This window comes from Astatotilapia calliptera, chromosome 4 (genome assembly GCF_900246225.1).
Source record: "Astatotilapia calliptera chromosome 4, fAstCal1.2, whole genome shotgun sequence".
NCBI classification, from domain to species: Eukaryota; Metazoa; Chordata; class Actinopteri; order Cichliformes; family Cichlidae; genus Astatotilapia; species Astatotilapia calliptera.
The window spans coordinates 3895063-3919681 of NC_039305.1; the positions used below are offsets into that span (position 1 = coordinate 3895063).

A 24619-nucleotide genomic window follows, 5' to 3' on the forward strand; every position below is an offset into this window, starting at 1 on the left:
TAAGTGGACATACGAGGCAAAGAGTGTCCACCGGCTCATCAATATTTTAGTCACACTGTGGGATTGTTCATTCACCTCGAGCACAGGAGCAGCAGCTTAAAACTGTTGCTGGATACTCAGAGGTTTATACAGATATTTAAAACAAGAACATAAAGAGACAAAAAACAATGACAAAGACACAAAAACTAATCATTAAAAACTTCAGTTTGTGGTCTAAGCGTTGAGAGGCCTCATAACTGTCATAATAAACTTTATATAGAGAGCGAGTTTTCGAAATCAACATTTAATAACAGTGATTTTTCTTTCAGGGTCTGAGAAACAGTGGGATACGTTTCATTAAAATTCACAGAGATGAGAAATTTGACCAAAATATATACTGCTTAAAAAAATGAAAGAAAGCCATTTTGTGTGGCATCGGGTCAGTTACGTAGCTGAGGGGGGTGTTAATTAGTTTCAGCTGCTTTGGTGTTAATGAAATTAGCAACATGTGCTCTGAAGGAACAGAAACAGGAATGGTTTTACAGGTGGAGGCCACTCCCTCATGATCTTTTCTGATTCTTTTTTCAGTGGTTTCCTGTCAATGCCACTACTGGTAGCACGAGGCAATACCTAGACCTTACGAAGGTTGCACAGATGTCATTGCAAGAAGGTTTGCTGTGTCTTCCAGCGCAGTCCTGAGAGCACGGAGGAGATTCCAGAAAACTGGCAGCTACTTTAGCCGGACAGGGTCATAGGAAGCCCTTAACCCTCCAGCAGGCCACAGTGGGAAAGTCTCTAACCAGACAATCAGAGGCAGACTTCATGAGGGTGGCCTGAGGGTCTGACATCCTGTATTGGGTTTGTGTTAACTGCCTGGCACTTGGAGTCTGATTGGCATTTGCCATAGAATACCAGAATTGGCAGGCCCACAACTGGTGCCTCTGCTGGGTCTGGAGAACATTGTTGGGCATGACTGGTTTGGTGGTGGGTCAATGTCGGTCGGGGAAGTAAATCCATGGAGGGACTCTGCAGGCCTTCCAACAGCACCCTCACTGCCATGAGGTATCGGGATGAGATCCTTGGACCCACTGTTAGGTCCTATTATGCATTAAAAATCAAAATGGGCTCTTTCTGGAGAGTAAAATGCAACATCTCACCATAAATATGAATCAAGAAAAATGCCTCATTTAAATTATATAAGACAAAGATTTATGCGTTCATATTTGACACTTCAGTTAATTCAATTTGCTATTATTGTTATTATTACAAAGCCTGTAAACATACATTCTTCTATACTGCTTGAGAGTAGATGTGATATATTTTCAAGCTGACAAGCTGCTGTTCACACCTGCTCCCGTGCACTTCTCCCTCTAATATGACGACATATTAAATTACAGACACTCTCCCATGCTTAGTCTAAATGTGGCACAAAGCGGTCACCGTGTATTTCCATACGCCTGTGATGTTCACACGGCCTTCAGTGAGGCACTCACTGAACTCTGTTATGTGTTAACTTGTAATCAAAGCAGACAAAGCAGACACGTTCCCCCAAGGTGGCTGACTGTCACCAACTTTAGGAGTCATCTGGGCCAAGAAGCATCTAAATGTGAATAATTTAAGCATAATGCATAGTGCCACTGAGTTAGACCCAGAAACCAATGCCTGCCAATATGTTTGTATTAAGGTATATACAAAAGTGATTTAAATGTAGAATTATTATTAATTATTAATCAATAATAATTGTGTCTGGGTTATTAATTACATTTTTGTTTGACTTTTTCTTTAATTATAAGCTGTTTTTTCTATCAGGTGATGCTTGATAAACTTTTATTTAGTGTATAAAAAATAACAAGCATTAACCCGCCTTGCTCTCCAGTTCTCTAGTATGCAAAAATACGCTGGTATAAATAAAATGTTTTTGGAATGCAAAGTGACAACATTGAACAGGCATGACGAGAATGACATGATAACCTTTGAAAAGCATTTTATATGTATTAATGGCACATGTAAATCTGATAGAGTGCAAAAACAGATAATATACCATTTAGAAAGCCATATTTTTGACCTTTTGCTAGAATATATCAGTATTTGCTAATCTTACATTGAAGATGTGATGGTCAGTGCTACTGAGATCATAGATTACACTTCTTTGATGCACGTGCATGGACTGTACTTTAAAAGAATGGAATGTGATGAAATATGATAAAAGGAGAAATAACAGTGTTCTTTAATCTCTCTTGACTTTAAGCCAGTTAATCCAAACAAGGTGCTTTGGAGGTGAATGAGCAGCTGGTCGTTGAGTCCAGTATGAACGTGAAAGTCACAATACATCATGCAGACAATGTTTATGTCCGGTTTATGCCCATTAATAAATACAATGACAAATTCTCCCACTCCAAATCAAAGCTGTCACGCTGAATAGCCCGATTAAGAGATTCATCATGCGTTAAATGTGACGCGCGTCCTGCAGATGGAGCCGAGACAGGTCTCGACAGTATGGAAGGCATGTAAAAATAGTTCTTGAGGATCATCACCTGCTGCTGCTGACATGTTCTTATTACCACAGCGAGATCCTGTGCCATATTTAAGTGTCAAGCAGAGATCGATAATGCAGAGAGATTGACATTTGGACAGAGTGACATTGCCAAGTTTGGAGCATCCGGTTTGCTTCAGCAGCATCTCGATAAAAGGAGTTTCAACCTCCTGCTGGAACCATCCATCTACTCTTCTGGTCCCTGTCAACAGTGCTGACTCAGGACTGCATTTGTTTTTTTAATCACTTGTTGCCCTGTCATTTTTAACTGAACTGGGTCTAGATACCTGGTGGGTGAGAAAATACAGTCATTCTCTCGCAAACTATTTTTAATTTCCTGACGTTCCTTTTTTCTTTTAAAAATTCAGATATCATCATGAGCACCGATGCTGAGATGGCCCAGTATGGGCCGGCAGCTATCTATCTCCGGAAACCTGAGAAAGAGCGAATTGAGGCTCAGAACCGTCCGTTTGATGCCAGAACAGCCTGCTTCGTGCCCGAACCCAAGGAGCTGTACATCAAAGGTGTCGTCCAGAGCAGAGAAGGTGGCCAAGTCACCGTGAAGACCGAAGCTGATGAGGTGAATATTTGTGCACGCGGCGTCGTCGTAGGTGGCAACTCTAACCTTAATCCATGAAGGAAAAGGCCAAAATTAGTCTTTGTGTGTCAGCTATAAATACTGTTTTCCTTGTTTCCTGATTGCCAAGACTTTGGAGAACAACTGAGTAAGAAGAGAAATGACATAGTCTGGTTGTCCAGGGCCAGGGTTAGGGTTTTAAGATAAGATAAACCTTTATTAGTTCCACTTGTGGGAAATTTTTTGGTCACGGCAGAAAGTGGAGAGTACAAAGTTAAGAGCAGCAAAAATTAAGAATCTATAGAATAGAATGAGATAAAATAGAATAACATACTGCACAAAACAGAATAAAATACTATGTTGTATCAGAAAAATTGCACTCGGTAATATTGCACATCAGCGAGACTAGGCGATGGCTACCATGGTGTATTGGATGTGTGTGTGTGTGTGTGTGTCTGTGCTCATGTGTGGTCATCTGCAAAGTCTTTATTGTGGCGTCTGACAGAAGTTAGAAGGAAAGACCTCCAAAATCTCTCCGTCCCACATTGTGGTTGCTGCAGCTGCCACTAAAGGAGCTGCTCAGTGCTGTCAGAGTCTCCTGCATTGGGTGGGAGATGTTGTCCAACGGGGATGACAGCGTAGCCACCATTCTCCTGTCACTCACCACCTCCACTGGGTCCAGAGGGCATCCTAGAACAGAGCTGGCCCTCCAGATCAGCCTGTTCAGTCTCTTCCTGTCTCAGGAAGGGTCACTGAAGTTATGTCAATGACCCTCCCAACAGTCCGTCAGACAATTTGTTTTGGAGCACAAAGACAAAGTCAATGCACGGCCAGCATGCATGACACTTTTCAAGCCTTCTGCACCATGTGATGCTCCACCAAAGCAGTTAGAGGAGAGAGAAAGCGAGAAGAAGGAAAAGAAATAACAGAGGAGAGAAAAGGTTGCACGGATAGAGGTTGGTAATGCATTCAGTGTATCACGCATCCTCATCTCCCTCCATCACTCCTGCAGGGGAAGGAGGGAGACAATAGTAAAGAAAGGTCAAAACTTCTTGAGATAGAACAAAGATGGAGGGGTGAGGGTAGCGAAAGGGTTGGAGTGAGGAGGTTCCCAAAGGTCAGTACCACTTAGTCCAATTCTGAAAAAGGTTAAGGTCAAAGATGAAGAAACCAGCAACACGTAAATCCAAATGTGGCAATATGTATACATCTACTACATAAACATACATATACGTAAAGCTAAAAAATTTCATTTTTTAGAGGAGAGTTTGAAATTATTTGTCTTATCCACTGTGTAACATTTTGTCTATGAGCATTTTCCCCAAAATAGTGTCATAATCTTTTTTAAAAAAACAGTGAAGGTTCCTTAATGTTTGCTGATTTTTATGCTGTGTCCTTCTGGATACAAAGCAGATAGAAAAAAGTTTCAGTTTTGTTAGATCTTCTTTAAAAATGTTTTCATCTTTCTGCAACCATCGCCGTCTGATTTCCTCTGCTGACATTTTAGTTTGAACTGTCCTTTGTTGTCTTTGCAAACACAAAACGAGGTCTTCCGAGTTCATTTTGTGCTTCTGCAAAACTTCTCAGCTGCAGATATTTAAAGAAATAATCTCCTGTTCAGAGTGAAAAGGAAAACATGCGCATTTAGATGATAAACCTAAAGCAGAAATGCTCTTCTGCTCTTCCAGGTTATAAGAGAATCTTTTTCTTTGAAGTTTTTTCTCACATGATACCAAATTTAATCACATTTAGCAAATGATTTAGCCGTCTCCTTTGGGTGGTTTTTCCACTGTGTCAGAGCATAAACACACCAGGCAGAGGTAGTTTATGCCACGTGTGCCCACTGAGAGATATCATTTGTTAAAAATTAGAACATAATGAACCTCACAGACTAATAGCACAAGAATAACCTTGGCTATTTTTCAGATTTAATCACATACAATCAAAACACAACTACAACAGAAGCAAACGAAGCCCAGCTCAGTAGCAGCTAATAAAATAAAATAAAATATTTTGCTTTTCTGATTCTTTGAGTTTTATATTGTGCTGAATCTCATCACTCCTCTTTCCTTTTCTCTTCTCCATCCACTCTTACAGATTGTAACAGTTAAGGACGAAGATTGTCTTCCCATGAATCCTCCAAAGTACGACAAGATCGAGGACATGGCCATGATGACGCACCTCAACGAGCCCTCTGTGCTGTTTAACCTCAAAGATCGTTATGCGGCGTGGATGATTTATGTAAGTAATAAACGACATTCTCGTCTCTCTATATGACTCGCTGATTTGTCCCACTTATATTCTCCTCTGCAGACCTACTCTGGGCTCTTCTGTGTCACTGTGAACCCTTACAAGTGGCTGCCAGTTTATGACCCACAGGTGGTGGCAGCCTACAGGGGGAAAAAGCGCATGGAGGCCCCGCCACACATTTTCTCTGTCTCTGATAATGCATATCAAAATATGCTTACAGGTGAGAAAGAGAAAGACTTTCTGTGAGCTTTTAGAAGATTATTAAAGACAAACCAGCAGTTCACATGGCTGTTTTGTACAAATTTGTACTGAAGTACAACTATATTTATTTATTTTGTACTATATTTATGTTCTCCCCAACAGATCGTGAGAACCAGTCTGTCCTGATTACGTGAGTCTGAGCATGGAAGCTAAAAACGAGCCTCATATTCCAAAACATTACAAAATGAAGTGCTTTTATTGACCGACTTCAAGTATTGTATTATTCTGTCTTCACAGTGGAGAATCTGGTGCAGGAAAGACCGTCAACACCAAGCGTGTCATCCAGTACTTTGCGACAATCGCAGTGTCCGGTGGTGACAAGAAGGATCACTCTGCTGGAAAAATCCAGGTACTGATAGTAAGACAAGAATCCAGCTCATGATCCGAAGCCTGGATTTAATACCAAATCCCAAACATGGTGCTGGTCTTGTTTTTCAGGGGACGCTGGAAGATCAAATCATTTCAGCGAATCCCCTGCTGGAAGCCTTTGGGAATGCCAAGACTGTGAGGAACGATAACTCCTCAAGATTTGTACGTTTTTAAATCAGCGAAAACTGAATAGTGAAAGATGTGTAATTTAATTGTTTGGTGGGTTTTGGTGGGTATAAATCCAATGGATGACATTTGTATTATGTTTTCTTTGAGGGTTTTCACAGACTTTATGTTTTTACAGGGCAAATTTATCAGAATTCACTTCGGAACTACAGGAAAACTGTCTTCTGCTGATATAGAAACTTGTAAGTTTTCTTTTACGTAATTGAGTCATCCTCATATAATGGCAATTTTATTTATATAGCACATTTAATTACATGCAATCTCAATGTGTGTAACACAATAGACAAAAACATGAAAAGTTTACAATGACTTAAGGTCGTTTAAAGAAGTCAAAATATAATAAAACAAAGCAAAAACAAACAAAAAAAAAAGATTTAATTTGAGGAACAGTTAAATGAGTTGCAAACATATATACATGCTATCTAAACAACATGTATTAGATGGTCAGGATTGTTAATTATTTCCTGTAAAACCATGTAGATCTGCTGGAAAAGTCCAGAGTGACTTTCCAGTTGTCTGAAGAGAGGAGCTACCACATCTTCTATCAGATACTGACCGGGCACAAGCCAGAGCTTATAGGTAATGTGAGCATATTAGGTCTTAAAGCATGATTTAACTTTAAGACATTTTTATAAGAAATGTTCTGCTTCTCCTCAGAAATGCTCCTCATAACAACAAACCCGTATGACTTCCCCATGATCAGTCAGGGGCAGATTTCTGTGGCCAGCATCAATGATATAGAAGAGCTGGTGGCCACGGACGTGAGTCAGCTCTGCAGTTCTAATCATTTGCAATGACATACAAATTTAAACTTTAGCTCATTATTTGTCATGTTTCACAGACTGCCATTGACATCCTGGGCTTCAGCAGTGAAGAAAAAGTCTCCATCTACAAACTGACTGGCGCTGTGATGCATTATGGGAACATGAAGTTCAAGCAGAAGCAGCGTGAGGAGCAGGCCGAGCCCGATGGCACTGAGGGTGAGTCCTTCTGCCTTTTCATTATCAATAAACACACCATGAATGTCTTTATGTCAAAGAAGTCCTTCTGTCTCTCAGTGGCAGACAAAGTCGCCTTCCTCATGGGGCTGAACTCTGCCGACCTGCTGAAAGGACTCTGCTACCCCAGAGTGAAGGTGGGGAATGAATATGTCACCAAAGGTCAGACAGTCCCTCAGGTACAGTAACAGCATAAAGACTCTTAAAGCGTGATAGCTTGGACTGATAGTTTAAATTACTGCACCAGAGGGTTGGGAATGATGCAAAGAGAAGTGTCGTCGCTATCCTCCTCACATCAGCTGGAAAACAAATCCTGTGATCAGAGTCAGATCTGTGTGAAGGGCATGAATGTTTCATAAGAACTGTCATCTCCAAGGACTCCAAGATAAAACACAATGACAAAAATAAAATAGAAAATGAAAAGTATGCAAAGATCACAGTACAAAGATTTCTAATGGACTTTAATGTGATGAATCCTGTTAGGTGCTGGTAACATGTTCACTGGTTCCCATTATTCCACCTAATCAGGGAGATTCGGTGTTTGATCATCCCTGTGAAGTTCATTTCCACTACTTTGCTGAATCAGGGATAAGCTTCAGAGCTTAATAAAATCTCTTTGGATTTTACATTTGTTTTGGCAGATAGAGTTGTCTGCCTCACTTGTTAGGCCCCCAGGTGGAATTAAAAATACTGATAACATTTTCCAGTCTAAGATAAATAGCAACTAATGATTGCAACAGTTGTACTAACTAGACTGTCAAGGACTCACATTTCTCTGTGTAAGAAATACATAATGCGGATTCAAGGGCTTAGACAGAATACAGCTTTTTTGTAGGCATAATCTTCCTGCATTTGTTTGCTTGGGCACCTTTCTATATACATGCAAAATAGCAAGAAAAGAAGAGCAGCGCAGGTGAGATGGACTGCAGTTGGATGCCAATTTACTAAAGTAAAACGTCTCAAAGCCCCATCAAAAACAACATTAATTGGTCTTTGCTCGAGCAGAACTGCTTTCCGAGTCTGACATTTAAGTCAATCAGCACCTGTCAAAGACTGAGTCCTTATAAAGGAACTCAAAATAAGCTTCTTTCAGACCATATGAACAATTCCTTTAAAGTCCAGCCACAATGATGTCATTGCCATGTATTAAAATGTCATAAAGTGATGTTAGTGTAATGTTCTCCCCAGTCATACAGTTATGCTAAACGGTGGCTGGAGACTGCTGCACAAAATTATTGCAACCTTGTATAATGAATCTAAAATGGCAGTAAGACAAATCAGTGTGTGATTGAATATCAGCTTGTAATTTTAATGCAAGCTGTTTATGGTAATTTGATAATTAACTATGATAAATGTGCAAAAATATCAAATCTGTTGTTGTCTACATACACATAAACTATTATTTATAGTCAAGCCAGAACACCATAGTCCTGAAACAGAAACTATTCCATGCACAGTGACACAGTTGCTGCAGGACAGATGCATAACCATATATAACCATAATACAGTCAGTTGGTCCAATATTACTTTTAAGAGACACATTGAAGACGAGTTGCACTCATTGGTGCACGCTGACTCAGACTGATCGAAACATTTGCCAGCTTTTATGAATTTGTCAATCATTTCCAAACCTTCACCAATACAGTCACTGGGCAACTACTGATTTTTCCTAGTCAACAGGAGGTTGCCCACCTATTTGGTTTCCTCTAGTGTGACCTAGCTTACAGCTCTTGGACTATGTCCTTGTGTAATTAGCAGACAAATAAAAATGTATCATCTGGCAAAAACTACACTCAAAAAAATTGGGGGGGATTTACTTTAAAAAGTGGTTCCACACAAATGTGTTAAGGAAACAGTTTGGGTTTACTTAAGTTATTTGTGTTATTTCAGTGAAATATTGTATTATTGCAGGTTAACTCAACTGATTTTCATTGAGTCGGGTCAAATTAATACTAACACTAATTTAGTGGGTTTATTATGAGTTAGGAGTACAAGAGGATTCCTCAAAACCAACAATAGTGATGTTTCATTTTTTTAGTGTACAAAATCACCCTGCACTGATGTCAGTGTCCCCTTAATGAACTGGCTCACTAGCCTGAACATTATTATAGACTGGATAAAGTGCAAGAAGCCCAGATTACCTTGGTATACTTTCCTTTACAGCCTTTAGCTATCTGTAATTGTATTTTTTGTTTTTCCCACACAGTATTTTCTCACCTACTTTGTATCACTAAAAAGGTCGCCAATGCAGTCAGTGCTCTGGCCAAATCTGTCTATGAGAAGATGTTCTTATGGATGGTCATTCGGATCAATGAGATGTTGGACACAAAGCAGCCAAGGCAGTTCTTCATCGGTGTGTTGGACATCGCTGGATTTGAGATATTTGATGTAAGTTTCGACTCTCGCAGTCAAATATACTCTCTTTCCTATTTGTTGAATTCTGGGTTCTTGTTGTAGTTCAACAGCATGGAGCAGCTCTGCATTAACTTCACCAACGAGAAGCTGCAACAGTATTTCAACCATCACATGTTTGTGCTGGAACAAGAAGAATACAAAAAGGAGGGGATCGACTGGGAGTTTATTGACTTTGGTATGGACCTGGCAGCCTGCATTGAGCTCATTGAAAAGGTGGGATAAACATTCTGATATAAATGCATCAGATTTCATTTTGGACACCGTATCTCATGTGTTTCCATTATGTATTCAACAGCCAATGGGCATCTTCTCTATTCTTGAAGAGGAGTGCATGTTCCCCAAGGCCTCAGATGCTTCTTTTAAGAACAAACTCTATGACCAGCATCTTGGCAAAACAAGTGCTTTCCAGAAACCAAAGGTTGTCAAAGGCAAACCTGAGGCGCACTTTTCCTTGGTGCACTATGCCGGCAGCGTGGATTACAACATTAGCGGCTGGTTGGAGAAGAACAAAGACCCACTGAACGAGTCGGTGGTGCAGCTGTACCAGAAGTCATCAATGAAACTGTTGTCGTACTTGTATGCCTCTTTTTCCAGTGCAGAAGCAGGTACATTATATCTGCTTCACACACAGAAATAAACTTCCTGAATCTGAAAATCAGTGGGAACTTCAAACCTTAGACATGCAAACTAATATTTCTGTTCCTTCTTTGCAGAATCAGGTGGTGATGCTGGAGGAGGCAAAGGTGGAAAGAAGGGAGGAAAGAAGAAGGGAGGCTCATTTCAGACAGTGTCTGCTGTTTTCAGGGTACAGAAGTGATCTGTGGAAAGTTAACTTTCACTGTTTTGATTTTTAGGGGTGGTGATCCTCCAGTAAGCAACACAAATTGAATACTAATGACTTGTTGGGTTGGTCTTAGAGAAATTTGTGTCCATAATCGTGGCAAAGCCTCCTCGTGTTGTTGTTTTTTAAGTTGTTGGTCTAATGGATGGGATATCCCTAACTCTTGTTTTCAGTAAAACCAAAACATAAAAACTGCTCATTGATCAAATCTGCTCAAAAAGATTCATGTTCAGGTCAGGTCGCTGACATCACTCCACTTGACAAATGTTGGCTTTTTGACAAGTTTTATAGAGTCTCTTTTTGGATGTCAAGGACCTTTAAATTTGACCTCATTTCCCAAGAGGACGAGTCCGCGATTCCTTTTGATAGTCTCATTTTCCAAATTATGTGTGCCTGGTGTGAATGCTGAACTGAACTGATTTTGGATTATTTGCACCTTTATTCTAAATGTGTGATAACCTCAGAGATCTGGTAATTGTTCTTCTGCAGGAAAATCTCGGAAAGCTAATGACCAACTTGAGGAGCACACATCCTCACTTTGTCAGATGCTTGATTCCAAATGAGATTAAAAAACCAGGTACACATGAAAGAAAACACTTATTTAAGACAAAAATAATGCAAATTATTACCTGATTATTATAATCTGTTGTGTCAACTTCACTGCAGGTGTAATGGACAACCACTTGGTCATTCACCAGCTGCGCTGTAACGGTGTGCTGGAGGGCATCAGGATCTGCAGGAAAGGATTCCCCAGCAGGATCCTTTATGCCGATTTTAAGCAGCGGTTGGCACTGATTACAATTCAAAAACAGCTAATAATGAGCATTTAACTAAATCATTAGTGTTTATGATTGCTCCCATTTATCCACATCCAACAGATACAGAATCCTGAATGCCAGTGCCATCCCAGAGGGACAGTTCATCGATGGAAAGAAGGCTTCTGAGAAGCTTCTTGGTTCGATTGACATTGACCACACACAGTACCGGTTTGGTACCACAAAGGTATTTGTCCAGAGTGCTGTGAAGTTCTAAAAGCTTTTAGGTACAAACTGATCTGTTCATACGCCATAATGTTTGCAGGTATTCTTTAAAGCTGGCTTACTCGGCACTCTAGAGGAGCTGCGAGATGAAAAGCTGGCCTCTCTTGTGACCCAGACTCAAGCTCTGTGTCGTGGCTATCTGATGAGAAAAGAATACAACAATTTAATAGCACAAAGGTGGCCCATCATTACAAATACTCCTCAGTAATCCTAAAAAACAACCACTGCAGGGAATAAAAACTGTATGTTTTTCAGAGACTGCATCTGGATTCTCCAGTATAACCTGCGCTCGTTCATGAATGTCAAACACTGGCCATGGATGAAGCTGTTCTTTAAAATAAAGCCACTTCTAAAAAGCGCAGCAACTGAAAAGGAGATGGCAACAATGAAAGAAGACTTCATCAAGTGTAAAGACGATCTGGCAAAGTCAGAGGCCAAGAGAAAGGAGCTCGAAGAGAAAATGGTTTCTCTGTTGCAGGAGAAAAATAACCTCCTCCTGCAAGTACAAGCTGTAAGTGTCAAATAACATCCAGTCAGTCAAATCAGAGTTCACGCACTCGTTTTTAATGCTGGTATATCATTTCATTTTCTCAGGACTCTGAAAATCTTTGTGATGCAGAGGAGAGATGCGAAGGTTTGATCAAAAGCAAAATTCAACTGGAGGCCAAACTCAAAGAGGTGTCGGAGAGGCTGGAGGACGAAGAGGAGATGAACGCAGAGTTGACCGCCAAGAAGCGGAAGCTCGAAGACGAATCTTCTGAGCTTAAAAAAGACATCGATGACCTGGAGCTCACGCTGGCTAAAGTTGAGAAGGAGAAACATGCTACCGAAAACAAGGTTTGTGATTTTTAATGGACGTTTTAGTTTTGGTGATAGGGAGGAAAAATCTTCTGTGAATTGTTCTACATGAAGCGTTGTCATTGTTGATGTCGATCAACCTGATCAAACTTAATGGCAGTTCATGTAGAAACCATCAAGTTGGTGGATTTATTTTGCACAATCTGCACAAATACATGAGTGGTATCAGTAAAATGCTTTTCACCTTGCCTTTTCTGCTTTTATATAGATCAAGATTACCAAAAACAACAAGGGGCTGCCTTGTCGCAGCTCTATGCACTTAGACACCACGATTGCTAAGAGCTAAATGATAATGTTCGCATGTTTACAGCTGCTTTTTAGGTCCCAAGATCTTCTACCAGCAAGTCTCACAACCTCGTGAACATCTTAGATCTAATCTGAAGCCCGGATTCAGTCCAAAGCGGCAAAATGGGAACAGAGACATTACTTTAGTTTAGTGAGACATATTTACCTTTATTCATCAAAGGACCGCTGCGACAAATGTTATATATTTGACTTTTATTCAATATAACTCAAAGTGCAAGACTGAACACAGGAAGTCATCAGGAAAGTACAGAGCTGAAGTGTAGTTTCACAGATATCGCCCCCTGGTGGCCATTTAAATGTATGCAGTGTTTTAGACCAAGAAGTTAATGCCCGTCCTTCACCCTCTATTAGTGCTCTATTAACAAAGTCATGTGACAAAAATCCATCTACTGTTTCAGTCTAGGAGGACTCACTCATTGTGTGCTCTAGGGTTATTTTCTGTTTGTACTCTGATGTTCATAGCGGTGACCTATGACCTATTGCAGGTTAAAAACCTGATGGAGGAGCTGGCTGGTCAGGATGAAAACATGACCAAACTCAACAAGGAGAAGAAAGCTCTCCAAGAGGCTCATCAGCAAACACTGGATGACCTTCAAGCAGAGGAGGACAAAGTCAACACTCTGACCAAAGCCAAGTCTAAGCTGGAGCAGCAAGTGGATGACGTGAGCTGGTGTGACTACTTTCAGACCCTGGTGTCGCTAAATATCTCAATTAACTTTGTGCGATTTGCTTGTAAAGCTTGAAGGTTCACTGGAGCAAGAAAAGAAGATCCGCATGGACCTGGAAAGAGCTAAACGGAAGCTCGAGGGGGATCTGAAGCTGACGCAGGAATCCCTCATGGACCTGGAAAATGACAAACAACAAGCTGAGGAGAAAATTAAGAAGTAAGCTTTTGCAGTGGTTTTGTGTTCAAGTGGAAATGAACTGATTAAATACTTCATATCTTCTTATCTTCACAGAAAGGAATTTGAAAACAGCCAGCTGCTCAGCAAAATTTCGGACGAGCAAGCTATAAACAACCAGCTCCAGAAGAAAATCAAGGAGCTCCATGTATGAAGTTCAGAGTTAGACCATAAATTAATAACACTGTTAGAAATGACCTGTTTAAGTCTCGGTGATATCGTGTGTTGTGTTTTTCTGCTTTCAGGCTCGCATTGAAGAATTGGAGGAAGAAGTTGAGGCCGAGCGGGCGGTCCGAGCCAAGATCGAGAAGCAGAGGTCTGACCTCGCCAGGGAGCTCGATGAGATCAGCGAGAGGCTGGAGGAGGCCGGAGGAGCTACCGCCGCCCAGATCGAGATGAACAAGAAGCACGAGGCTGAGTTCCTCAAACTGCGGCGCGACCTGGAGGAGTCCACGCTGCACCATGAGGCCACGACGGCGGCTTTACGCAAAAAGCAGGCAGACAGCATGGCTGAGCTGGGTGAGCAGATCGACAACCTCCAACGAATCAAGCAGAAGCTGGAGAAGGAGAAGAGTGAACTGAAGATGGAGATTGATGATCTGGCCAGCAATATGGAAACTGTTGCAAAAGCAAAGGTGATGTTGCGGAACTCCACTTTTTCATCCTTAGGCTTTGCTCAAGTAGTTCAGCCACAGTTTTGAGGATATTTTGCTTATTCGCCTTATTCTTATGCTTCAATCATGGCAGGCGGGTGGAGCTTCTGAGAATATCATGTTAGGTATATTCAGTCTCGTCAACATCATATCCGGTCGTTAAGTGATGATGTGACGAATCCTACTTCCGGGCCTAAAGTAGTCTGCGTTTAATATGGCTTTTGTGTTGTTAACATGTTTAATGTTATGTATTTTCTTCTATTTAATCTCAAAAAGCTCCTAAAACAGTCAGTGATCACTGTTGACCTCCCTCGGCTTTTATTACCGCTAATCATTTATTTAAGCTCAGTTTTTAAAACCTTAGGATGTAACTACAGCCCAGCCCATGCAGCAGTATATGAATGACTAACCTCGTATTGTGGATGGATTATCTCAGTTGTTCTCCTGGCTGAAGTTTGGTCCTTTTACAGCATCCTGCCATGCGATTACATTTGTTCCTGATAGGGTTGCCAACTCCCTGAAAAATAAATAAGGGACACCTCGTGGCCAGGGCCGGGCAACCCAGTTGTCTTCACCCTTCCCAGTGTGGTAGCTCTTTTTTTTGTGTGTGAAATTATTTTTTTAACCATTTGACTTGAACTTGATTTAAGCAGATGCATATTCTTTGTGATATGACCATATGGGAAACAAATGATCATTTAGCCATTTATTTTTAGCTCAAAATGACAACATTAACACAGTAAAACAGGTCTCTTTCTTAAACAGAAGCCTGTCATGCTTAACTTTTGAGAATATAAGTAAATCTTTCTTTAAAAGAACTCTGCCCTGCTTAACTTAAAATTATATAAATTAATAGAAAGCAATACAACAAAAATATTCTTGTAACAGTGCACATTTAGTGCATTTAGTACAATTGGCTTCAGTTGAGGTATTATTTCAGCTTTTCTAATGCTAATCAGCTGCTCCTGTTTGTAAACCCGCTTGTTCCCATGATTACGCATCATAACTCATCATCATTATTCATCTATGTATTACTTTTATGTATTAGTGATCTATTTGTTGTAATCATCTATCCTTGCAGTTGTTTATTACACAAAATAAATTATATTATCACACTTCTGGCCACATAGCGCTGATATTCACTGCACATGCCCATATTAACCTTAACCAGAGGGTTTAAAAAATAAACCAGTGTTTACATACCATATCTGCTTCTGCCGTGGCCTGGTGGACAAAAAAATGGTTAAGGGTTCCCCGAGCTTTCACGCCCCTCATGTTCTTCATGTGCCCACCACTAGAAGCATGCCTATGGAAAAAGTGCGCCGGCACACAGTGCAGTGCGCTTTATAGGTGTTATCGTGCATGTTCCCAGCCCAGTGGTTTCCTTTTCCCATTCCTCCCTGTATTTATTCTTATTGTATTCTAATTTTTGCGTCATAACTTTTGCACTGTCCACTTCCTGCTGTGACAAAACAAATTTCCCACGTGTGGGACTAATAAAGGTTATCTTATCTTATCTTATCTTTCGCAGCCTTTTTTTCTTTCTCTGGGCGAACAAACATTGCTGCTCTAATGCTGGGCTTACACTGTGCGATTTTTGGCCCATTTTGAGACGATTTATGAGTCGTGCGACCGATTTGGTGATCGGCCCGATTTTGGCCTTCATCGTGCGTCGTGTAGTATACGTGGGGTAACGAGAAGCGATTAACACCTCGAGCAGCTCCCGATCATCAATCGCTCGTGAGCCGCTCACACTGCTCACGCGCAAACAGGTAAACGTCGGTGAAAAAGACGGTGCAGCTCGGCTGTGCGGCGTGTGATCTGGACACAAGCGATGGAGGCACAACTTGTAGAACTTTGGAAAGCTCATCCGAGCCTTTTCGATGTGGCCTCACAAAATGATCACGACCACAACAACCGTGAAAATAGTTGGATTTACACTGCTGCTCAATCACAGCTGCCTGATCAATGTTTTTCATTAGCAATTTAGCAAAGTTGATGGTGGTGTGCGTGTCTGTGTGAGTGAAAGACAGAGGGAGAGCGAGCGACAGATTTTCTGTTATAACTTTCATTTTATGGAGGCACAGTGTGAGCACTCAGGTCGCATCAGAGCATCGGGTGGTATAGTGTGAGACCTGCATCGTGACCTACCAACTTCTAACCCCTGCGAGTCAATCGTGCAGTTTGAGCAGGAGCTGAATAACGTGACTGAAAAAATCGCACAGTGTCTGCCCAGCTTTAGGTGTACTGTCGTCCGAGACTTGCACCGCAGTGTCGGCGTTTGTTTCCCTGTTGGCCATGCTTCTTGTTGTGGTCATCTGTTGTCTTCCGGTATTTTCTCCGTAAGCGACCTTTCCTCGACCAATGAGATGAGCGGTAATCTGAATTGTCATACTCGAATTGTCATAAGTGTGCTGTCAGCTCATTGGTCACAAAGCAGGAGAGGGGCTGGGAATTGTGTTTTCAAACAAAGCGTTAATTCCATTAAAAGTTATAGACTACTTTTGATTCTCACTGGATTACGGGATAAAGTGCGTCCCTTATTAGCTCAATACGGGACGTGTTCTTTTGTTTCTAAATACGGGACGATTCCGTTTTTTAAGGGACGGTTGGCAACCCTAGTTCCTGACCACCGAGAACACTCACGTTAACTTTTATCGAGTGAGAAAAAAAGTTAGCTTGTTTATATTATGCTAACATAGCTGTGTCGCTAGCGGTCACGTAGCACATCATTATATATCAACTAGCCAAACTTCAGTAACCCTACAAACGTCACTGCTGTTTAGTCTTCTGTCTTTATTTATGTTGGAAGTGATAACAGAGCTGTACGTTTTAATTTGTTTCCAAAACCCGCAGTCAGGACATGCTATATTGTATTTAGATAGAAGCTAGCGAGCTAACTCCCTGCTAACTTTTAACTCTGTTAAATGTCATAAATTCCGTTTTCATGGATGCCTGGATGTTAAACTCAATTGTTACACCTGGTAGAGCAGAACTCTGATCATTTTATTAAAGATGAAAGACTTTAGACAGTTTTTCAACTCTCAGTAATGCCATAGTGATCGTTTGATATATCAAATCAAATCACTTTTTATTGTCACATCACATGTGCAGGCACACTGGCACAGCACATGCGAGTGAAATTCTTGTGTGCGAGCCCCACAAGCAACAGAGATGTGCAAACACAACAACACAAACGAGCAAAATACAAGAATGGCCAACCTGAAACTAATAAATATATGTACAATATATAATAGTGTATGCATTTCTGGATGTGTATACTAAATATTTTCCTACGTGTGTGTGTGTGTGTGTGTATACACATTTTTACAAATTAAATAGTAAAAAAAAACCTGCAGCGGAGTTTAGGCCCAGACACGGCTAGTGACGTCAGACTTAACGACCGGATAGAGAAGAAAAGTAGAAAAAACCTCCCTGAAACAGAACATTTAGGGCACCCTGAAGCCTGACCTTGAGTTAAAACTGTGCTTTTAAGAATATATAAGAAGAAAATAATAAAGCATACTATAAGTCCATCTTAATTAGTTTTAGTGTGACAAGAGGAACAGTTTTAACAGCTTGAATATCTCATTTGTGTTCATTTATATTCTCACAGGTCAACCTGGAGAAGATGTGTCGCTCACTCGAAGATCAACTCATGGAGCTGAAAACTAAAAACGATGAAAACATGCGGCAAATCTCTGACCTTAGCAATCAGAGAGCCCGCTTTCAGACTGAGAACGGTAATTCCTCCTTTTATTGGAGTCGATAAAATGACAGAGCCTTAATTAAAAAGTGTTCTTCTCTCCTTTGGCTGCTGTAGCCGAATTATCCCGACAAATGGAAGAGAGAGAAAGTCTCATCTCCCAACTGACAAGAGGCAAACAGGGATTCACAACACAGATTGATGAGTTGAAACGAATGATAGAGGAGGAAACGAAGGTAATCAGCGCCCACACCTGCAAACAGCTGGTTTACTTTACTCTTTTCACGCACGGTGTTTCATATTGATGTGTTCCTCTGCAGGCAAAAAACGCCCTGGCTCACAGTCTGCAGTCAGCTCGTCACGACTGCGATCTCCTTCGGGAGCAGTACGAGGAGGAGCAGGAGGCCAAAGCCGAGCTGCAGCGCTGTTTGTCTAAGGCAAACTCGGAGGTGGCCCTCTGGAGGAACAAATATGAGACTGATGCCATCCAACGCACCGAAGAGCTCGAGGAGGCAAAGTAATTAAACAACGAGAACGGATCAGTGCATCAGGCTTTGACTAAATATCGCTCAGTTTTAAGCACTTTGATATAATAATGAGTAAACAAGTAAATGCACATTACTACGGTATTCATAATTTATTTTTGTTTCCAACAAAGCACAACACTTAATTTTCCACATCATCATTAACAAGAAAGGAAAAAACTGTAACGTTTCCTCCATCCATGACAGGTTTTCTAAAATGTTCTCATGTGATTAATTGTGGTTTTCAATCATTTTTCAGGGAAAAGGCTGAAAGACCTGTTAGATGTGTTTCACTGTAAATTATTACAATTAGAAATGGAAAATTACAATAAAATCAAAATGTTAAAAAATCATACATGACCCCATAAAACCTTCCATTATCCTCACCAAGCCGATGGGCCAATTCCTGTAGAAATATGAGGCTAGGATTAATATTTGACGTCGCTCCTTCACTTGAGGTAAAGGATTAGGAAGATTAAAAAATAGTTAAAAAAAGAAAAAGAAGAAAACCTATTTTAATACAAAGGTGAGAAGTGAGCGAGACTAAAACTGGAGCTTTAAGGTAAAGTCTGGGCTGCAGCATTTTGGAACAGCTGCTAATATTTGATTGGTTGCAGTAAAGTTAGTGAGTCTAGTCTACATGAGACAAAAGTATGGAGGTGTTGAAAGTGCTGAGGAAGAATTATACCGTGCTCATGGCTGGATGGCCTCTCGCCATCTTTATCTTCACAGAGGAGGGTCCTGGATTTGAACCCGGAGTTTCTCTGGGAGCTTTGATTTCTTAGTTAATGCTGCCTAACCTTGTGATATCTAGGGCCCTCTCACAGATGACATTCATAATCTCCAGTAGTTTGCTTCCTTGTTAAATAAAGGCTGAAAAAAAATGTGTCCTAAAACACAACACAACACACAAAAGAAACACTAAGACTTTTTGATTTGAAACAAGCGGTTTTACTTCTGACAGGAAAAAGCTTGCCCAGCGTCTGCAAGAGGCTGAAGAACAAATCGAGGCGGTGAACTCAAAGTGCGCCTCTCTGGAGAAAACTAAACAACGGCTTCAGAATGAAATGGAGGACCTGATGGTGGATGTGGAACGATCCAACAGCTTAGCTGCTACACTAGACAAGAAGCAGAGAAACTTTGACAAGGTATTATGTATTTATTATATTAATTATCACACACATATTACAGCATTAATTCTGACCAGCGAATGTCTCCCTGAGCTCAGATTCTGGCTGAGTGGAAGCAGAAGTACGAGGAGTCTCAGGCTGAGCTCGAGGGAACTCAGAAAGAGAGTCGATCTCTGAGCACCGAGCTCTTCAAACTGAAGAACTCATATGAGGAAGCTTTGGATCATCTGGAGACGGTGAAGAGGGAGAATAAAAACCTGCAGCGTGAGTCAGATCAGAATGTTTTGTGTGGATCAACAACTTTAAAAGAGTTTTTTGGAAATTTCTTGCAATTCTGATTTTCCAACACATAGAGGAGATCTCAGACTTAACAGAACAACTTGGGGAGAGCGGAAAGACGATTCACGAGCTCGACAAATTCAAGAAGCAGGTGGAAACGGAGAAATATGACATGCAGGCTGCGCTGGAAGAAGCTGAGGTATAACTCAAAAGGAAGTGAGGAAAATCAGAAAAATACTGCATTCTTACCATTACAGTGTGAAACGCAACCGAAATGTTTTTAAGGCTTCCCTGGAGCAGGAGGAGTCGAAGATCCTGCATGCACAGATGGAGCTGAACCAGATGAAGGCTGAAGTCGACCGGAAATCAGCGGAGAAAGACGAGGAGATCGACCAGATGAAGAGGAACCATCAGAGAGTGTTGGAGTCCATGCAGGCCACTCTGGACGCCGAGGTCCGCAGCAGGAACGACGCTCTGAGGGTGAAGAAGAAGATGGAGGGAGACCTGAACGAGATGGAGATCCAGCTGAACCATGCTAACAGGCAGGCAGCCGAGGCTCAGAAACACCTGAGGAACATTCAGGGGCAACTCAAGGTACAACCACACATTAATACTTTTATAACATTCACGAAAGGGTTTTTTTTTTCATGCAAAACTTTAAGAACTGGCTGAAATACTGAAAGCGTGTTTGCAAAAGCAAAATAGAGACAGGTTTGGAAGATAAGAGTGGAGTAACAAGAGTCTTTGCATATAAGTTCCATGCAAACTGCAGGCAGCCGCAGCAATCAGACATTTTTGCTGCAGCATCCTCTTAGCAACCAGTTTCACCTCAAGCAGCCACTCACCAGTCTGAGAATGAACATTTCTCCCTAGCAACCGGAGGTTTCCAGAAGGTTGCCGACGGGTCTCTAGGCCTGTGTGGCTGAAGCTTGAAGAGCCAAAAATTAGACCAGGGCACAATTTTAGCTCAACAGTGAAGCAGGCCAAATGAAGAAACCCAGATTCGATTCGAGACCCTCTCTCTCTGTCACCTTTTAATACAAACAAAACCTAATAAAAGTGACAAAAGCCCAAAATAATTCTTTCTCGGATTAACATGAAATACAAATGTTAACATGTTTCACTCGAGCTCCTTTGGTTATCGCTTTTTTGATTTAAAGACACCCAGCTGGAAGACTGCTGCCACTAAATGTTTATGTTACCGAACCTGAATATCAGTTTAGTTCACATAGGAACCTGCCTCATACGAATAGGAAGCTAAATTAGCTTAAGTTATAACCAAGCTGATGACCAAGCTGTTCCATACACTGTAAATTGTGACCTGATGCTCAAGTTAGACAAGTGTTGGTCAGTGAGATCTCTCAGGTGGGCAAAGACAAATTAACTGGACGCTCACCTGAATGCATTTCCAGGATGCCCAAATCCACCTGGATGAATCTGTGAGAGGACAGGAAGATATGAAGGAACAAGTAGCCATGATGGAGCGCAGAACGGCCTTGATGCAGGCCGAGATCGAAGAGCTTCGAGCTGCTGTGGAGCAGACGGAGCGCAGTCGAAAAGTGGCTGAACAGGAACTGATCGATGCCAGCGAGCGCGCGGGACTTCTGCATTCTCAGGTAGGCTGCTCACCTGTTCAACAACCCATTCTGACCTGCGGGATTTACAGGTCACAGTCTTTTTTTAATTATCTTTTCCAGAACACAAGCCTTCTAAACACCAAGAAGAAGCTTGAGGCGGATGTAACTCAGCTTCACTGTGAAATAGAAGAAGCCGTTCAAGAGGCCAGGAATGCCGAGGAGAAGGCTAAGAAAGCCATTACTGATGTATGACGCTCTTACAGGGCTTTTATTTGAGTTATCACACGTTTGATTATCATAAAGATGTGATGTGCTCATGGTTCGGTGTCTCTAGGCTGCCATGATGGCGGAAGAGCTGAAAAAAGAGCAGGACACCAGCGCTCACCTGGAGAGGATGAAGAAGAACCTGGAGGTGACGGTGAAAGACCTTCAGCACCGATTGGATGAGGCTGAAAACTTGGCCATGAAGGGTGGAAAGAAGCAGCTTCAGAAATTGGAGGCTAGGGTGTGTATGGCTATGAAATTACATTTTAACAATCCACGAGCTTCGCTGCAGACTCTATGGGCATCAGTTAGCATGCTAAATGTTTGTGACTGTATTTGTCTGGAAGGGTTCCCACGAGAAACCCTCATCTGTCTAAAAAGAGCAGGGCAGCGTGGTTTAGGTTTGCAAACGTGCAGCTGAACAAACTAGAAGACTTCGGGAACAATGTCCTTTGGACCGGTGAGACTAAAATGGAGACGTTTGACCATAGTGCACAAAACCAAACACCCCATAGCAGCTTTTAGCACGGGAGTGGAAGGCTGTTGATTTGGGCACCTTGCAGTCATTGAGGTGATCATGAACTCCTCTTTATACCAAAGTGTTCTAGAGTCAACACATTGGTACAAAGAGGAGTTCATTGTCCTAATGAAACAGGGCAATGGTCCAAGTACAGCAGCAGCAAATCTCCAACAGAACAGCTGAAGAATCAAAGTGGTGCAATGACCCAGTTCAGACCTAAACCTGACCGAGTTGCTGTGATGGGACCTTCAGACAGCGGTGCATGAACCAGTGCTGTAAAATTCAATGAACTGAAGCAACATTTTAAAGAAGAGTGGGCTGACTGACCAAGTTGTTGCTGCTGAAGGAGAGTCAAACAGCTGCTGAATCATGTGAATCGTTGCGTCTTTGCTTTCATTAGTTACGACACGGTGTAATATTTCACGTGCTGCTGTGCATCTGAGGTTGTATTTAATTCATTTACATTTTTTATGTCCTGACATGGAAAACCTCCGACTTTAAAAAGGATACACTTTTGTTTTCACATGAGTGTACTGAGCATGAAAAGTGTGCTGTTAAAGTTGGTTGCAAACATTTTTACACATTTTCAGTTAAATCAAAGCCCTACAGAAAACTGAAAGCTCACTGTAACATTAAAATCTACTTCCTCACGTCTCCAGGTCCGCGAGCTGGAGAACGAGCTTGAAGCCGAGCAAAAACGTTCCACTGAGGCCATCAAAGGAGTCCGAAAATATGAGAGGAAAATCAAAGAGTTAACCTATCAGGTAAAATTAGCTGGTGTTTTTAGCAGTTAAGAAAATGAGAATGGATATTTGTCTTTTCTTGTCTCTCCTGTTTGTAAGAGATGTTCATCTTGTGTTTTCAGTCCGAGGAAGACAAGAAAAACAACATTCGGCTGCAGGATTTGGTGGACAAACTCCAGAGCAAGATGAAAGCCTACAAGCGACAAGCTGAAGAAGCTGTGAGTGAATCACTGTCGGCACAAATATATTCAGAGATACAGTGAAGTGTCAGAGCGCCATCACACTGAAAACAATTGTTCCCCAGGAGGAGCAGGCCAATGTGCACATGGCCAGATTCAGGAAGGTTCAGCATGAGCTGGAGGAGGCCGAGGAGAGAGCTGACATGGCCGAATCTCTGGCCAACAAGATGAGAGCCAAGAGCCGTGAAATAGGCTCGAAGGTACTGCATTCGATGTAGACTGTAGCTACGAGTGTTTAGCTGTTCCTCTGAAAGAATAACAGGCATACACTCCCCACCATGTTAGGTTTAGGGCAGAAATATGACAGAAGCAAGCACTCTGGAAAGTAACAGCTTTGTGTTTTCTTATAAATGGTTAAAAAATGTATTGTTTTTTGCATCAATTTGCTTGTTTTCCAGGCCCAGGAGGGACAGGGCGAGTAACAGAGTGCACTTCACCAGTGCAGATATATAAAAGTTCATCGATTCTCACATTAATACCATAGCATGTTAACACCTATTAAAATAAACACGGCTTAACGAGTGGCATAAATTCTCTAGATGCTTTAGCTTAAAGTATTTATGTCTCAGAGTAATTAAGCGGCTTATTTAACACTTATAACTTCTCACACAACCACAGCTCCAAAGTTGATGACTTTAATTGAAGGGGACACCTGTGGGATTGATTATATAACATCAACATCACTTCATTTAATTGCTGGCATGAAAATATAAGACGCTGGTCTCCTGTTTTCTAAAGGTCAGCAGATGCTTTCAGTAATTACAAATCAACACTAACACTTATACACTTCTAACTTTACATATTTGAAGCTTATAAGATGCCACTTAGAGACATTTAGGATAATAAATTTGTGTCAAAATAAAAGAAAAAAGGGGGAAAGGTGTTGATACTGTTTTGCTCCATGTACCAATTTCATTCTTAAAAAATTTACACAAAAGCGTTTTTTCTCTGCCAGTAGCTGCAGATCAGAAACAAGAATTAAAAACTAGTCCGCAGATGTTTCCCGGTTTTGTAGGAACATATCGTTTCTTTGGTCTAGCACATAAATAGAGTTTGCTTGGATGTGCGCACATTTGCTCTTGTCTTTGAAATGCATGTAAGTAACTATTAATATTGAAAGTGTGCAGAATGGAGGCTGGAAGATGCATTTATGAAGCATTTGGTTACAATTTTCCCACCTTTCTATCAGTGATCAAGATTTTGCTCCTGGGTCACTTTTCAGTTTCATCATTTTTGGTGAGAAAAGTGAACCAGAGTGCAATGATTTAATTTATATACAAATTATTTTATAACTTCTCAGGATGGCAAATGATAACATGCAATAAATGTTTCTGTAAAATTCTGAACAGAAATAGAAATATTGAACTAAATTTTACTTTTTGTTATTTTGACACAAATAGCATCCTGTAGAATTTCAGCAGCATGATGCTAATCTGCACCAAGCAGCTCGTTTTAGCAGAACTAAATGT

At 41.2% G+C, this 24619-nt stretch overlaps 1 protein-coding gene across 1 annotated transcript; it reads left to right on the plus strand.

Moving 5' to 3' along the window:
- Nucleotides 1-2664: 2664 nt before the first annotated feature.
- Nucleotides 2665-24609, plus strand: LOC113020244 (myosin heavy chain, fast skeletal muscle-like). Its single transcript, XM_026164037.1, has 40 exons — nucleotides 2665-2802; nucleotides 2881-3092; nucleotides 5187-5330; nucleotides 5403-5559; nucleotides 5703-5730; nucleotides 5838-5949; nucleotides 6039-6131; nucleotides 6274-6337; nucleotides 6636-6734; nucleotides 6813-6916; nucleotides 6997-7135; nucleotides 7214-7332; nucleotides 9392-9541; nucleotides 9611-9781; nucleotides 9864-10173; nucleotides 10282-10373; nucleotides 10899-10986; nucleotides 11076-11193; nucleotides 11288-11411; nucleotides 11490-11626; nucleotides 11705-11960; nucleotides 12044-12286; nucleotides 13099-13275; nucleotides 13352-13497; nucleotides 13573-13663; nucleotides 13761-14150; nucleotides 17785-17911; nucleotides 17992-18110; nucleotides 18195-18391; nucleotides 19363-19546; nucleotides 19627-19792; nucleotides 19882-20006; nucleotides 20093-20401; nucleotides 21220-21423; nucleotides 21505-21630; nucleotides 21719-21889; nucleotides 22828-22932; nucleotides 23034-23129; nucleotides 23216-23350; nucleotides 23549-24609. The coding sequence occupies exons 2-40, from the start codon at nucleotides 2889-2891 to the stop codon at nucleotides 23570-23572; spliced, it is 5844 nt and encodes a 1947-aa protein (XP_026019822.1). The 5' UTR covers nucleotides 2665-2802; nucleotides 2881-2888; the 3' UTR covers nucleotides 23573-24609.
- The last annotated feature ends 10 nt before the right edge of the window (nucleotides 24610-24619 follow it).